The sequence below is a fragment of the Triturus cristatus genome, chromosome 10, assembly GCF_964204655.1.
Source record: "Triturus cristatus chromosome 10, aTriCri1.1, whole genome shotgun sequence".
In the NCBI taxonomy this organism is placed as follows: domain Eukaryota; kingdom Metazoa; phylum Chordata; class Amphibia; order Caudata; family Salamandridae; genus Triturus; species Triturus cristatus.
The window spans coordinates 1206270575-1206287973 of NC_140593.1; the positions used below are offsets into that span (position 1 = coordinate 1206270575).

The 17399-nt window shown below is 48.6% G+C and overlaps 1 protein-coding gene across 3 annotated transcripts in view; it reads right to left on the minus strand.

Annotated features, from left to right (window-relative positions):
• CCDC120 (coiled-coil domain containing 120) overlaps window positions 1-17399 on the minus strand; it is a 352506-nt gene that overhangs the window by 18080 nt on the left and 317027 nt on the right. For all 3 annotated transcript variants that reach the window (XM_085629697.1, XM_085629696.1, XM_085629698.1), the window contains exons 6-9: window positions 14894-15013; window positions 12001-12229; window positions 9744-9800; window positions 7401-7587 (exon numbers count right to left, since the gene is read on the minus strand). In XM_085629697.1, coding sequence (XP_085485823.1) covers window positions 7401-7587; window positions 9744-9800; window positions 12001-12229; window positions 14894-15013 — 593 coding nt within the window. The remainder of the gene's footprint in view (window positions 1-7400; window positions 7588-9743; window positions 9801-12000; window positions 12230-14893; window positions 15014-17399) is intronic.

Below are 17399 nucleotides of genomic sequence, written 5' to 3' on the forward strand. Positions count from 1 at the left end.
GAGAGCCATGAGACTAAGGTACCTCCGCCTCGCCTGGAGGCATTTGAGCCCTAGCCACAGGATAAATAGCGCTTTTAAAAATAATAAAACCGAAGGCGCCGTCCTAAAAATACCGGTAAACCTGTAGAAGGGTTTGAGTGCAAGCAATGAAATCAGAATCCGGTTTAATAAGTACCTCCCGTAAAGCCACTTCGGCAATTGCACTTTGGGGATTTCGCATTGTTAGGTCTGCTAATGATTTCTTAGGAGATTATGTTAAGAATGAACTTTTAACTAGTTCAGGATACTCGTTTAGATTTCTAAAACACTACATATCGCTTTGGAAGGGCTAAATATTTTATTTTCACCCGATGAGCTGGAATACTGTTTCGTAGATGGAGTTAGCAATTAAGAACGAAGCAGCAAAAATAAACTTTGTATCTGATGTTCACTGAGCAATCCTAAATTAAAACACAAGGTTTTTAATAGGACTGCCATTTTTTCAATGGATTTTCAGAAGTGAAAATTTGCCACTAAAATCGATTGTATCACAAGTAGATGAGGGGAAACTTCTGTATTGAGAGGGGAATGTCCCCTGCATGGTAAATGGGTGTGTACCCCTGCCCCAAGTGTCCGGCTGCATGTGAAACTGGTATCCCAAATTAATTTTGGTCCTAGAGTCATGCTAAGCACAAAGGCTTAGGCCAGTCCGTGTCAATGCGAGGCCTAAGGACTGGTCATTTGACCTGGAGTGGCCACACCAAGCATGTCCTCGCACCGGGCAACAGACTCCCATTCTTGCCCTGTGCATATTCTGTAAAGCAGTTGTATCACTGTTGAGTGAATTTATAGTGTGACCAAAGCGGTTTCTCTTTGTCAATGAGTGCGGTCTACTGACCCATCCCGAACCTATCTCTGACATTCCACGTGTATGTTGAGAGTGTGTGTGTGTATGTAAGCACAGTGCATGTATAGCACATGTATGACAGTAGGACTCTGTGTGCTGAGTACTGAAGTCACTGGGAACCAATCTGGATGTCCCAGGTTTACCAAGGCACAAGCTGGGCAGTGAAGACAGCTTCTCTAGACAGTGGATGTGAATTGCTTAGATTTATGTGGCCAGGGATCAAGACGCTTAAGTGAGGAGAACGGAGACAGGGCAACTCTTATGAATTCCGTGACACCTTTGCCTGCAAGGGGCTGCTGGTTAGTTCTTCCTGAACAGCGTCACTTTGTGTCTGGCAGGGGTGAGTGATGAGACTGCAGGTTCTGCTTTTCAAGGGGAGGAAGTTCCAAGGCAGGGCCTAACCTTCTGCCTCTCAATGTTGCTTCAGGTGGGCGATGGCAGTCGGGTGCAAAGAACGCTCACTTCCTTGTGCCCATGTTTTGGGTCCTCCTGTTCGGAGCCAGCTCCATTGCTTCCTGCTGTGAGAAACATCCCTTTGCACAAAGGCTGCCTCTGGGTGCAACTTGGAAAGGACACCCGAAAGGCCAACTCGAATCAGTGCTGAAACCTGGGACAGTGGATCCCACATCCCGTCGGAAAAAGGTGTATGGAAGGGAGATCTTTGTTCCAGTTCCAAGTCTTTCATGACTTGAGGAAGGGGGTGCTCCCCAGAGTATTCAGAGGGCTGAGGAAGGGGGTGCTCTCCAGAGTGTTCAGAGGGCAGCCATGTGGCCAAAGATAGTGTCTGCATGACAGCCAGTTTCTCAGAGATGAGGGGACATCACCTGACGTCTGCAACTTATTGGAGAAACGGGGGTCTGCCTAAGCCCCAAGAGTGCCCGAGTGCCTGCTCAGAGATGGAAGGAAAGTGCCAGGCCCAGCAGGAGGAAAGACTGTCCATAAAAAGACACTGTGCAAGTTCCTGGGGTGTGTTGCACCAAGGAGTAGCGAACTACGGAGAGGGAGTGAAGCAAGTCCTCTCCTAAAGCATGCAGGGCCCTCAGGACTCCCATTCAGATCTCACTGCACGTTGCTTAAAGTAGTATTCACCACACCAAGTTGTCAATGTGTGGCCTGGAGTTACCGCCATTAACTACACAAGCCCAGTGCGGCCATCCGAGGTGCCCACCTGAGAGGAGTTCCTTCATCTCCTGACCAGAACCGCTGAAGACTGCCATCTACAAAATGACACTGTTCAGAAAGAACTAATCGGCCCCCCGCTTGACCCTGCCTTGTAGGCTGCTTCCGCCTGCATCAGCCCCCAGGGCCACCACTACTGAAGATGAACACACGCCTCCATTAGCCAAAGCGTGTGACCACTAACACCCTGCCGAATATGTTGCTTAGACCCCAGGACACAAGCAACAAACGACTTCAATCCTCATTGTTGTGACCTAGTAACCAGTTTCTTACGTGCCTTCCTCCTGAACGGGTCTGACGCACTGTATGCATCAATCCTCTATGTCAGAGTGAAACACAAGATATGAATCATGCTTTAGTGCTTTGCCACTAGCTCTGTACGCGACTAGTACGACACCTCAAGAAAATGTTTATTTACAACAAAATTAGGATAGCAAAAGAAGCTTTGGTCTTTATTATGCCCCATCTAACTGTTCTGACTTTGTTTATTTTTAATTTTTTTTAAAACCATTTATATGATCATATTTGTAATTGTTTCTTTTTTTTTTTTTTTTTTTTAAATACGGTTGAGGTTTATAGTTGTATTTTTTCAAGACCTTCACAGAAAGTCTGCAAACGATTACGATAAAATGTGGTTCCACAATGTGGGTGTGCGAATCTCTTGTACAAATCTGAGCAGCTCTTTCGTTGCCTGCCCGCATCATTATCTGTGGGTACCGGCAGGTGTGACTTCCACAATATTATTTTCCACTTGTTGTGCAGAGAACTAGGCCTGGTGCGCCACTCTTTCAAAAGCTTGTGTAGGACTTGTTGATGTGAGTCCCATTTGTGCGTGCTGTACTGACGTGGACTTAGCCCACATTCTTGAAGTGGGACACATCCTCACAGACCTGCTGTCAGTAGAAGAATGTTTGACTCTGGCGCCCAACACTGGATCGCATATGCTTCCACTCACAGCTGTGGGGCGCATGTGTTCCTCTTTGGCGCCCAGTACATGACTGTGGTAATGTTGGCCTTCATTTCGGAACCCCTTTCTGGTTGGACCCCAATGTGGTATATTTGGGTCAGTGGTACCAATTGCTTTGGGGCTGGTGGCATTGATGTGGCATCTCAGTTGCAAGGTCTTTTTTTTCCAAATATTAATGGGAGGATCTCAGCTTTGCTGCTGAAGATGGACCTTGAGGTCTGTATTATGTTTCATGTTCTTTTAATGGGTGACTAGGAACAGCTGTAAACATGCTGGTGAAGTGCTTTCAATGGCCATATCACTGCCTTGAGCATGGAGTGGATATGTTTATGGACTTCTTTAAATTACAGAAAAAAGAATCTCAAGATGGCGACTGGATTGGTCGACGCCAAACAACAAATACAAAAATAGACAGAGGACTACAAAAGTGGAGAATTTCGGACCCAACCACTAGATGGCAGAATAATGCACAACATGTGAATCCAGAAAAGATTAAAACTGTAAACATTACATATGACCTCCACAGTCATTTGCACCACGTTTATACCCCCCATCCCCAAAAAATCGTCTGGTCAGGTCTCCATCTGTAGTGACTGGGGAATGTGTGCCCAGTTCTGCAGTGGTGTTCCATCCAGAAGGTTCTCTTGATAAATCCTTATTTAACGATTTCACAATTTGTGCTGTAACCATACTTATATTGGCTAAGTTGCTCGGACCATGGGACTACCAGGTTCTCGGCTGCTCGAGGAGGGATAGGTTAGTCTCCTGCAGTTTGGCACTGGGTACCAATTGGATGCATCAGGTGGGCACACCTGCACCTTCATTACAATCCCCCCCGTGTCTGAGACGGTGGCACCTGGTAAAGCCAGTCATCTTCTGAAATCCTGGAACTCTGTCCTGATGTTCATCGGTTTGGTGCTGAAGGCTGTCTTGGCGCGCACTAAAAGTTTTTGTTTTTTTTATATATACTCCCTGTAAGCCTACGGAGAAACAATAACTCAGTTGTTCTTCTAGACATCTCCAGACATCAAAGAAAAAGAAACTCCCTTTACCAGCCTAGACGCGTAGACACGGGCACACATGCAGAATACAAGTGTGTCAACCCCACCACTGCAAACACTGTGCAAGCACTCGAAGGGCTCCGTTTATTCATCCCGGACACTGAACCGATAAGGTTTCCCACCTACCCTACAGTGCAGAGGGCTGTCGCGTTTTCTGTATGTCGGAATACATAAAAGGGCTTATTAAGAGTTAATGGTAATCATGCAAGTGTCTTTATAAAGAAAAAAGTGGGACAGCTTGGAAGTAGTCAGTTTGAACCTCAGCATTCTTATAAGTGTCTTCAGAGGGTCGGATCTAGGTCTGGCCTGTACTTCTTCTAGCAGCAGAAGGGGGGTTCTTTTTCAAGCTCGATTTTTGGGGTGGTTAAGTGCTTGTTTGCAAATTAAGTTCTATATAACAGCTGTGGGTTGGGTGTAGCCCCCACCTAACTGCAGGTATTCTGCGTCACATATGTCAAGAGCCCCAATCTGACCGCGACTGCAAGGCTGTAGTCGCAGGAGGTGCAATATATAGCGTCCATCATTACTTCTACTGGGTAAGGCCCCCTCGTGTTGCATCGGTCTCTCGTTCTAAACCTGAAATCTCGTGGTCATCTTTTTGGTGCCCCTGTTCTGGTTAGACACGGATGTGGGAGACGTGGGTCAGTGGCACCGATTGCTGTGAGGCATCGATGCGGTTCCGCAGCCTCAAGGTGGGTTTTTTCCATTGTTTTTTTGAGTACCTGAGTTTTTGCCACTGAAGGCGGACCTCCGTGATCTGTGTTCGTGTCTCGGTGTTCTTTTAATGGGTGACCGGGAACAGCAGATCTCCCCTATGTTATAGTCTTTAAAGATTCAGGGGCTGATTTACAAACCCCTTGCGCCGCTGGTGAGTCACTCTTAATATGGGAAATATTGATGTACTGGCAGCACAAGGGGCTTGTATAGGAGGCCCTCAGTCTTTTGGGTCGCAGAACTTCATTTCAGAGTGTGGGGGTTGGGGGGGTGCAGGGGGGAAACCAGGTTGTGCCACTTCGAGCACCCAAAACCCCCATTACTGAACTCTGACCCAATTTACTATGACAAAGGATGTTCAGTCAGTGGTGTAACAGATAATGATGCCCTCTACAAAGAGCGCACATATATTCATTGGTCTGGGGCTCAATGGGGTCCCCCCTGAAGGGTTTGGGGACCCTCTATGCTGCAGGTGGCCTGCTCCAGAAAACAGCGTGCCTTTCCTGAGCGATAACCCATTTCCTTAGTCCGAGCCCTTGCACGCGTTCTGCAAGGCATGTAGGAGCATGGCATGGGGGGGGGGGGGGGGGGGGGGGGGGGGGGAGTGGGGGTTGAGGGGGCTCCCTCCAAAATAAGGAACCCCACCCCCCGTATTTCGGGGGGCTCAGTTATGCCCCTGTGCTCCATGCTTTGGTTCTTGAGTTTTAAAGTTTTTGGGTGAATATCAGTCCGCGTCCTACCCATGCTACCCCGGTGGATAAGTCTGCTTGGAAGCAGGGTGGCCTTAGGTTCCATTAGAGACTGGATTCCAATGGGTGCGCGCCATCTCGAAGAGGTGAAAACGTGACAAGCCTCAGAATCGACACCTTCGTTCATTGTCAGAAGGCCTTTTGCTTAGGAGGTGTCAACCCCTCAACAGCTTTGGTTAGTGCTCGGTCCAACCCTCGTTTCTCTTCAATCTCTCATCGTGCGGCGACACTGCATTCATTCCTAAGAGTAGAAGAAAAAGGCTTCCCTTGGGTAGCTATATACAACAGAGTTCATTCATACATACAGCAAACACACCATATATATTCTATGGTATACAGCAAATGGCTAAATCAAGTTTGCCTAGTCTAAATCACTGAACTCAAGATGTAACATTTACAATTTATTTAATTTTCAAAAATTCATATACCACACAATATTTCACGAAAATTTAGAGCATATAAAAACATGAATAAAATTCATACATAGCATGAAAATGTATGAATCACGTACATTGTTCACACGTTAAAAACCCGGCAAAAAAAACACATTAAAACTACAAATACATGGGGGACCCTGTTTGTTGCACAGATCTACATATACTATAGCAAAAGCTGATCCAACATTGTACATCAAGTTAATATGCTGGTGGGTGCAACAATTTATTCCTTCCCAGACTTCCTTGTGGTTGGATTCAGATAAAATGGCAGACGCGTTTCGGTGGCAAATCTTACAATTGAAAACCACCTTCATCAGGACATAGGAGATAAGGGATTGGTTTCCTCCTCCAGATATTACAAGAGTTATGTTCACTCTTGATGTAGTGTGTAGAGACTCCAAAGTGCTGATATTTGTGGCGAAAGCTTTTCTAGATGTCACCACTATCCAAGTACCATATTTGTCGTAGTGGTACTTCTCACAACAAGTGACATTTATTTGTAAATAGTGAACATCCTGTCACTTTTCTGAACGGGTAATCTTCTCGTCCTGTTGCTGCCTTCGGCTGGATTCGGGGCAGTATATGTTTCTATAGCACGCCCAGCGGGTCATGCAGTGTTCAATTTAAAAGGTAGTTTCCGTCACTCTGTCGGTATACACCTGCATCTGTTCCTGTGTGGTGCAAGAAACAGGGTCCCCCATGTATTTGTTTGTTTTAATGTGTAATGTTTTTTTGACGGGTTTTTAACATGTGTGTACAATGTACGGGATTCATAAATTTTCATGCTATGTATGAATTGTATTCATGTTTTTATATGTTCTGAATTTATGAAATATTGTGCGATATACGAAGTTTTGAAAATTAAATACATATTAAACGTTACAACTAGAGTTTAGTGGTTTAGAATAGGCAAACTTGATTTAGCAATTTGCTGTATACCCTAGAATATATATGGTGTGTTTGGTGTATGAGTTGATGAACTCTGTTGTATATAGCTACCCAAGGGAAGCCTTATTCTTCTACTGTTGAGTAGTGCCCTGTTCCCTTGGACGGTGGGGCCACCTCTCTAGTTTAAGTTCACTCCTAAGAGCACAGACCTCATCAGCACTCCTATGATCGATGCTACATTTTATGCCCCCCCCCCTAAAAAAAAAAAAGAATGCAACTTTTGAACCCAATCCCTGCATGGTGGGAGCCGTGAATGTGTAATCAAGTCACACTGCAAATAGAGCGTTACGCAGCCAGCGTGCCCAGGGTTTGCTGATGCTCTAAGGACGACCATGGACATCCTATTCCTACCCCAAGGCAGAGCCTTTGCCCGTCATTAATGTGGTTGGTGTTCAAGTGCTCCTGTGGTCGCTCTCGTGAGGCCACCAGTGATGTCCAAGCCCCCTGCGCACCTCTTACCTCGTGGGACTGGCCACAGAGTTGCGCCGGTTCTTCATCTCACAGTAGATCTCAGCCGGGGAGAACTTGTAGCCAGGCCTCCGGTCGGGGCTGCTGGACACCGCTCGCATGTGATCTCGGCCCCGCGGCGGGGAGGGTCGGTCAGGAAGCAGGTGAGGCTTGGCTCCAGAGAAGCCTTGCAACTCGTCTGGAGAAGAGGAATAAAAACACAGCAGACATTCAGAACACAAGCAAGAGGAAAAGCTCCAGATGAAATCCAGCCTGGCCAGCCCAGGTGCCGGAAGTCAACAAGGCCAGGATAGACTAAGCCGGGCAGAGGGTAGTAAGGGAGAGCGCGTGCCCGAGCACCTATCACTGACTGCCAAGGTGGGCCTTCCAAAACAGCCCCAGATCCCTCCACAGGCCTGTCCTTCCTTCTGTATCCTTCAGGTTCAATACCTTGGCCACTTAGCGCTTGAAGAGACAATGACTTGACGTTAACCCATCTGGTGCACAACTTAAGTCCACGGTGGTCCCCATGTGATGGAAGCTCTGGTCGCACTGGAACAAGGCTGTGCTAAGTAGTGGGGTTAGTGTCACAAGGCACCAGGTTTAGGGTTATCTGTGTCCACCTTCCAGAGTATTCGCCTTAGTTAGGAGTCGGTCAGAGACCTTGACGAGTACTCTAGACTGCTCAGTGGGTGGCGGCAAATATCAAACCCTGTGGTCTGTGGAAAGTCGGTCTGTAGCAGTCCTCAAGGTAGAAGGTGAGGTAGTGGAGGTCGATGTGGCTCTGAAAAAAGGCACTGCTCTCTACAGACCATAATATACAGGCCTTTAGCTAGAAGTGGTACAGGCCATAGCAAAGTGCTGGCAGTAGCGTCACACAGCATCCACTGCTGCCTCCTACAGGCTCAAGGTCTAAGGCTCTGGTGTCTACAGGCCATAATGTAGAGCTGTTGCGAGGGGGAAACGGCATTTACAACGCAGGCTTAACCACGAGTGCCGTTTCAACGCAAGCGGAACAATGTTTGCCTTAACCACGCATAGGCTTGGTTTAGGTAGTCAGCGCTCTAGATGCAGAGTGGATGGGCGGGAACACGAACAGAAAGATCGAGACAGGAAGGACTGGGACGCGGATGGGTAGATGTGCTGGGCCAGGATTTGGGGGGGGGGGGGGGGAGGAGGGGTGGAGTAGTTTTTAAGACTGGGGACTGGTTTTAGGGCTCAGGGCCAGGGGCTGGGGTAGTTTTTAAGGCTGGGGGACAACATTTAGGGCTCAGGGGATTAGGGGGGGGGGGGGGGAAGAGGAAGAGTCGTTTTCAGGGCTGGGGGCCACTTTTAGGACACAGGGCAGGGGGGGGTGGTGTCATGGTAGTTTTAAGGGTTTGGGCAGGTATATTGCAGGACTGGGGTCCGGATTTTAGGACTCAGATCGGGGGGGGGGGGCGGGCTGCGGTGTGATCTTTACTATGCATATACCTTTACCAATCATGCCTTTACAACGAAAGTTGTTGTAAAGGCATGCGTGGTAAAGACGCAGTGGTTAAGACCGCTTTGTTAAGGCACGCATGGTTTAGGGAGTCATTGTTCCGTCATACAACCATTGCCAGGCCTTTAGCTAGAAGTGGTACAGTCCACAGTAAAGTGCTGGCAGCGGAGTCACACACAGTATCAAGTGCTGCCTCCTACAGGCTCATGGCCACAGGTTCTGCAGTCTGTAGAATGCGTTACACCTGTGGGGCTGGATGACAAATCTATAAACCAAGGCTGGAGATGCTGTGCAGATCTTACACAACATGCACACACACTGGATTAGCCTTTGCATGCTCATTTCTGCAATTGTAGAGACTGACATTTAATCTGATTTACTTTTTCCCGGACCACGTGCTTTGCCCAACCAGGATTTAAACTTGAAGGTCTTGATTGCACAGCAAACACACTCGGCACTGGCCCTCACCTCCTCCCGCTCTTCAGGTCGCCTCCTCCGTTTGGCATTTGATTTGTGACATCACCACCAGTGCACTTGCAATGCAGCCTGGAATAAGTAACAATGATTTGTCCCTGCTCCGTAACAAAGGCAGACTGGGCAGTGCCATGTGTTACAAGAGTGGTACAAATTCACCCTTGCCGATGTTGTGCCAAGTGACGCAGCACGCCACCCTCACAGTGGCAGAGTCCAGTACGGAAATAATACAAACCTCGTCCACAAAGCCAGAAACATACAATCGGGGAAGACACAGACTCAACTAACATTATCTCAACATTGGTGGGCTGAGGTACCTTGAATGCTGAGTTCCCCCCCCACCCATGTCTCGTGGCACACGTGTCTGAGAACGGTGTGGTGTGATCTTGGAAACTCACCGTTCTCGTGGCTGGCGGATTCCGACAGGGAGCTGCTCTCCGAGTGGAGTGAGTCATCTGCAAAAAAAGAGCACAAGAGGTTATTTGATTACAGAAGCATGAACATCTCAAAACCTATGTATGGACGGGTGACCACCTGCCATCCTCTCAGACACCATGGTTAACTAGCGACAGGAGGGGTCGCCTCTGCTCTGTACACACAAGCTGCATGCCTACGACCTAGCAGCCGCCTTCGGAAGTGGACCAGTTGATATAGAGTTGAGACGACAACAGCAAGCCAGATGCTAGGACTGCGGCAGACAAACTACAGGCCAGGACATAGGCCAAGCATCTCTGCAGTCCGAGATGCGACTCTCCCCCTACCCCATTGGTCTTTTATCGACACAAATCTGCATGTCTGTCACACAACTACCTCTGCCTAGCCTCTACCAGCCTTTCGGGGCATCAGATTGGGAGGACATGTCCTTGCTCCAACGCTGGCATGGGGCCAGACTGGGCTGGATACAACTTCCCATAGTAATGACGTGCCAGGAGTTGGTGAGCCAGGGTGGACCGATGGCCACTATCCACCACCCGGTCACACAATGTCGGCTCCTTGGCCTTCGTCGCCCCACACTCCTGCTGGTGGTGGTTCCGCATGGTGCGAGCTTGCCCACATGCGGTGTGCTGGGACAAGAGGCAGTATCTGCCCTCTCCTCCCGAGTCCCAGCCTACGCTGCTGGGACATAGCAGATTCTAGTGGGATGGGGGCCTAATGTGGCCTCCGAGTCGTGTGCGTTTAAAGGGAACTCCAGATGCAGAGCCTTTGTCCTGGAGAAAGTTCATTTTCTACATTCACACATGGTCGTAGCTACAGACAAAACAATATTGCCCTCGGAGTCTCTCCATCTAAATGCCCCAGCTGCGGCAGCATGGGGCACGCGAGAGGACGGTTCTGTTCTAATTCCAATGTCCGATGAAGCACCTGGGAAAATGTAAAATGGAGTATTGAGGACGCGTTCCCTCAGTTTGTGTGATCCATCGTTCAATGGAAAAGATGTCAGTTATGAACAAATGCAGCGTGGCTTTTGAAAAGACGCCGTCTGCAGGAGGCCACTGGCTCGCGTGCTTTGATGAAACCAGTATATTTGATCATTCTGTGTGATAAAAGTGGGGCATGGGGGATTACGTAGTCACTACATACCTGCTTGCTGTGAAAACCTTCAGGTAATGTCCTATTTAAACCTTTGTAGCATGGCGAAGTATTGTAGCGTCTGTCCAATTAAATGTCCACTAACCCTGCTGGTACTGTCCATCACAGGCCCGGGAGCCCTCTGACAAGCAGGGGCACTAAACCAGTGCAGCTACCCTGAGACGGAATATGCGACTTACCCTGCAAGCATCTATTCATAGCGTGTAGTGCTGTAGATTCACATGCTTAGCATACTCCTGCCACCTAGTGTTGGGCTAAGACATTTGCAACCTGTTTTTCTTCCAAGAAGTCTTTCGAGTCACGAGGTAATGTGACTCCTCCTACAGTCTGTATGGCGCATGGTACCGCCTGGTACTTTAAAAAGAGTTCTGCATTGAGGTGCTGTCCCTCATCCAGGCCAACATAGCATTTGGATGCAGGAAAGATGGAGATTTTGAAAAATAAATTGGGAGCAGGGATTTGTTTTTCCCCGTTTATTAGCATCGAAGAAAGGCGCTTTAAGGCCGGAGACAGCAAAAAATAAAGCTATGGGGGCCTTTAAAAATTGGGAGTATCCGGACTGAATCGGGGGTATTGCCAGAAGTGGTTACTGTATAGTCGTAGAGTGAGGTGTTGGTAATGTTATATTGAGAGTAACACCAGAGATGAGGTGGACCAATACTGCGGCAGCGCGGCCAAGAGCACATACGCCAACATTTTAGAAAAGGAAAGTGGGAGATTCAGCAAAAGGAAATAAAATGGGGGAGGGGGCATTTTCAGCATTGGGGGAGGGGGTATTTTCAGCATGGTCTTCTATTGAAGCAGAAGTAATTAGGTAATTTTAAGCAGGAGGCAGCTGAAAGAAAGCCAAACATCCTGAGCCTCCCTCCTGATTCGGGTCTGTTGGCATATCTGCATGAGGGGTCCCTGAAGTACATTGGACCTGGGCTGCCCATCGTCTGCCTGCCAAGAGGTTGTCCTCCTCCCAACAGTGGGGAGTTCTCAAAGCACATTTGTTTCCATTACTAACTCTGCCAGGAACAATGGCTCTCCTGCTCCTCCCTGTCCAAGCCCTGGTTCCCGCACCTTGCAGGATCTGAGAGACCCGCTGCAGCGGTTTCTTGCCCAGTCGGGCCCGGTACTCGTTGGCCTGCTCCTCCAGGTCCTGCAGCCGCTTCAGCGCATCAGCGTACACCTGCTTCCTCTTCCGCCTTTGCTCAGCGTTCAGGTCAGCCGACATCACCAGCTTCCTGGCCGCCTCCACGATCTGCTGCTGCATGGTGAACTCTCGGTCCAGCTCCTCCAGGTGCAGGTCCTGGGGGCGGAGACAGGAAAACACACACGCGACATTGGCCTCTGTTAAAGGAACATTGCAGTACAAGCTCACACACCAACACACACTAGTGTGGACACAGCAGCTCTGCAAGCTTTCCACCACAAAGATGGCACAGCAAGGGTGTCAGAAGTGCAGACTTCTCACATGACACACACTCAATGTAGCAAAAGCTTCCCTAGCACACACAAACAGGTGCAGCGGAGTAAACAATACAAGCGAGAGACAGACACAGAGAGACAGACAGACAGACAGAGACAGAGACAGACAGAGAGAGACTTTCCTATACAAACACACCAGGCATAGTGAGGATTGCAGAAAGGCAAGATTCTCAAATTTACTACACAGCCACTGCATAGTGTGGGGGTGCCCTAGTAACGAGACTACAGTCTATTACAATTTGGAAATAAGGTCACTCGGTGGACACTGCCACAATTGCTAGTTCACACTCACAGGAGACCATATTGTATTCCTCATCCTTTAATTTTATGCATCTCTGCAGTTTAAAAGGAACTTGTTATTTTAGAAGCAACTGGCATTTCTTTACACACAGCTTATATACACAGCATCAGCATACGTGAACATGCTTAAACCAGACCCTCCAGCAAAGTAGTCAAGCAAAATCGGTCCGTATTTCTAAGTGCACAAAAGAGTACTCTAAAGGTGAATAAGGTGGAAATAAAATGTATTTATGAAGTAATAGTGAAGTGCACGGAGAGCCTTAGTCTCTTTGAACCACTTAGCAAAGTTTTAAAATAATAATAAAATACTTTGATTTGTATAGCGCAGCTCATCACCCGTGAGGGTCTAGGTGCCTTCCATAGACTCAGGGAGATTAAGTTATTTGCCCAGAATCACAGGATGGTGAGCCAACGCCGAGATCTAACCTGGATCCCCAGCTCCGAAGTCGGCAGCTCTGTCCCATTATACCACATCCTCTCCTGTTTCGAGCGGTCAATAACGCAGGCATTGGCAAAGACATCAGCAATCAATTAAACATTTAGAATGCTGCAAAATCAATTCTAATAGTTGTGGGCCCACGCTCAGTCTTTTGCGTTCCACCTTTTTATTGGAATGAGTCTGAGGTTTTTATTAGGTCTGCTCTACCCACAGCTTAAGCTTCTGTGGCCAGACCTATTGTTTCCAATGCACATGGAGTGGGCTGCGGGTCAACCTCTTGATCGTGATTGGACGGCTTCGTTGGCCACCTGAGTCCTCTTGATTTAATGGCCTTTTTGTCGATTCTTGTGTAAGTCAAGCTCAGGCACATTTAGGGTTCAGTGTTATGATTGGTTGATTTGTATCCTACCACTGCTGGCACTGCTGGCATTCAGGGGACGGTAAACATACTTTACAATGACTGCGTTACAACGCTGTCCATTACCCTGCATTTTTTACTCCGCAAAATCTCTTACAACGCAGGGCTTGACACTGCAAACCATTACCTGGTGGAGTTAGAATAGCAAAATGCGTTGTAATGGACAATGCATTGTAATGGATTGCGATGTAAAGCCTGCTTTGTAAAAGGTTTTGCGGAGTAAAAAATGCGGGGTAATGGCATGCATTATAAACGCGTGCGGACTAAAGTATCATATTCTCAGGGGACTCCTTTTTTCTTTTCTGTAAACACTATGGGAATGCAGGTGTTCTCAGAGCCCCGGGTAAGCCTTTCACAGTAAGTTTTCACTTGGAAATTGATCAAATATGCATCCAAAATAGATTCGCACTGCAAAACTCTTAGCCCATACACATCTCAAACAGGTCATTGTCCACATCAGCAGTAGTGCAAGCTTCCATCACACGCACATGCAGCGTAGGGAGCAGCAGTGCAAGCTTCCATCAACGCACATGCAAAGTAGGGAGCAGCAGTGCAAGCTTCCATCATGCGCACATGCTACGTAGGAAGCAGCAGTGCAAGCTTCCATGACACGCACATGCAGCATAGGAACCAGCAGTGCCAGCTTCAATCATGCGCACATGAAGCGTAGGGAGCAGCAGTGCAAGCTTCGATGACATGCACATGCAGCATTTGAAGAAGCAGTGCACGCTTCCATAACACGCACATGCAGCATAGGGAGCAGCAGTGCAAGCTTCCATCAAGCATACATGAAGCGTAGGAAGCAGCAGTGCACGCTTCCATGACACGCACATGCAGCATAGGGAGCAGCAGTGCAAGCTTCCATCACGCACATGCTGCAAAGGAAGCAGCAGTGCAAGCTCCCATGACACGCACATGCAGCGTAGGAAGCAGCAGTGCAAGCTTCCATCACATGCACAGGCAGCGTAGGGAGCAGCAGTGCAAGCTTCCATCATGTGCACATTAGCATAGGGGGCAGCAGTGCAAGCTTCCATCACGCACGCAGGCAGCGTAAGGAGCTGCAGTGCAAGCTTCCATCATGTGCACATGTAGCATAGGGGGCAGCAGTGCAAGCTTCCATCACGCACACAGGCAGCTTAGGGAGCAGCAGTGCAAGGTTCTCTCAGACTTGCAAACACAAAAGGTGAGTATGTGCAGTAAGAGTGAAAGCTTCCTTCAAACAAATGCCTGGTTGCAATGGTAAACCCTTTCGTTACCTTAGCTTCTTGCATCACTCACAACCACATTCTCCCAACACACTTTATCATGTTCCACAATTCGACACTCACCTCTCCCTTCAGGGCCTGCAGGCTTGGCATTCTGTACACAGCTCCCACCCGGCGGCGGATGTGTGGCAGTCTCTCCCCCGCCTCCAGGGGGTACTCCGCTGGTACATGTCCCGTCAGCTCCTGCCAGGTGAGAGGAAAGAAGAGCGGCGTCAGATCCGGTGAGGCTGCCCGATGACAAAGCCCTTACCATGCCCAGCATCTGCCAAGGCAGGGCACACCCCATTCTCTGCTAAGATCCCTGGTTCGACCAGCAGGAGGCAGTGGAAGAAGAGGGGTTCTGAGCAGGAGAAGCAGGCAGTTATCAGAGGGCCCAGTACCCTGCCAAGGGGTTTCTGCAGATCTTGTGTCAGCTGGGTAGCTACTGCCCATCCAGTACCACAGGCCTTGCCCTCGGGTACTGAGAGACCAGGTTGGAGTACATAGCACAGTGGCGAAGAGGAGAGGTAAAGTGCAGGGGGGGGGGGGGTGGGGAGGAGGAACAGGTTGTATTGTGGTTTCTGACGGAGCTGGCAGACGTCAACGGAGGTCATTCCTTGGAGACGTGAGGGAGTTCATATTGTTCTTTGCATTCGTTAGCAGGCTGTAGCAGGTACACGGTTCAGAACAGGAAATGACTCAGACAGGATCCTGTAATGTGCATCACTGTGACGCTCTGGCCAGAGCACCTGGTGTTGCCAGTGATGCAACAAGCACACACATCCCTTCACCCCAGCCTACAGCCCTTTCAGATGCACAAGACAACGTCATTACAATGCCGCTCTAGCTCGACTAGGCGTACAGTGCCTAGAGCTTTAATGTAGCTTTACATGTTTCTGCACTATGGCCCCAAAAGAACAAACTCGGTCATTCCTGGCTCACCACTCTGGATAGGTTACCTGCCCACGCCTCCTAGCTCGTCATCACTCATCTTCCCTCCCTCTGCCACCATCTGCCCTTCACCTCATTTCTCCTCACTGCTCTTAGTGTAACTGGACGAGCAACAAGAAATCCTACTTTCAGGTCTCAAGCGGTCCTCATCTGGTTTCTGCTACCACCCCTCGTCTTCTCTAATCAGGAGCCCTTTATCCGTCACCACCCACACAGTGCTTAGAAGCGGGCTAGAATCCCTTTGAGGATACCCCAGATTTTTTCTACCACTTTTCTCCTCACCCTCCCTACATGTCCACCCCCGTTCATTTTTCCTTCTTCTCTGGCATGTAAAACCAATGTTCTATTTGGAATTGTACAAGGAAAAAGGGGTTGAAGATCCTTAAAAGTAAAAAGACCGCTGAAAGAAGGTCTTGGGTGATTTGAGGAAGTTTGTAAATTGCCACGGTGGTGGTCCCGAGTGAGCCATCAGAGGTGCTCACAGGTGGAACCACGCTAGTATCCACAGAAAGTCCTTCCAAAACACCCGCCCATCTCTCAAATGTCAACCATATCCTCTGATAATCAATGGAGATCAAGCAATGCTTAGCCTAAGTTCGCAAAATCACAAAATAACATACACTACTTGGCAAATAAAAGTACTGGTACCCTAACACAAACACCATGCACCAGAGAAACCTTCTGAATGGAGCAATTCAGGGAGACCTTGGACCCTCCTCAAACTACACCTGGACCCCTTTAAGAGGGAGCCCCCTAAATCCAGATAGGCACCACTGAGGTAGACGTCGACAAGAGAGCTGCTTCAAACTGTGGAGGCAGCAATCTGTCCACTTCCATCCTAACTAACTTATCAAGTGTGCCCCACACACGGGCACGCCAGCATTGCCACAGGGTCGAAAAGCAGCTTGGCAACAGTATAAAAAGAACACAAGTTCAGGGTGCTCTTGAAGTTGGGAATAGGAGATTAGTAAACAACAGGCTAAAGTTCTGGATGTCTAAGCTGGGACACTTTGTGTCTCTTGCATACCATATCGCTCCTGGCTCGTAGGGTCCACAGTCCATGCGCTTCATTGCCCGTACCCCGGTCGTATCCAGGAATACCAGTGTCGAGTTCCGGGGATAGTTGGAGAGCGATTCCCCCCCTCCAAGTTATTGTAATAGAGCATATTTGTGAAATGCTAAATACTAACCCAATACCATGGACAGAAGAGCGTCCCAGGAAGACCACCAGACCGTTCTACCATCTGGGACGGAAAGCGCTTGTGTGGACAGTACGCACCGGAGCCAGTCCTACCTGGTCACCTGTTGGTATCGGATTCATACCAGCCCTCCAAAATCAACCATTTGCAAAGGCAAGGGCTCTACTAAGGTTTGAAAAGGTAAATCAACAGGTCTCTCCTGTGGAAGGGCCTTCCCGGACCCGCTTCAATTTAGAAACCGGAGACCCTCGGCTATGAAGCTCAGACAAAATTCAATTCAGGGGCTCCTGAAAGGACGAGCACCAGCCTTCACTTTAGAATCGAAGAAGTTGAGCATCTGGAACAGAAATAACGCTCAAAGCAGCAGCATGGGCCTATTTTTGGGATCTAAGGCCTTTTGTTGGCGGGCAACACAGTATTAATCAGGGAAGGGATAAAAC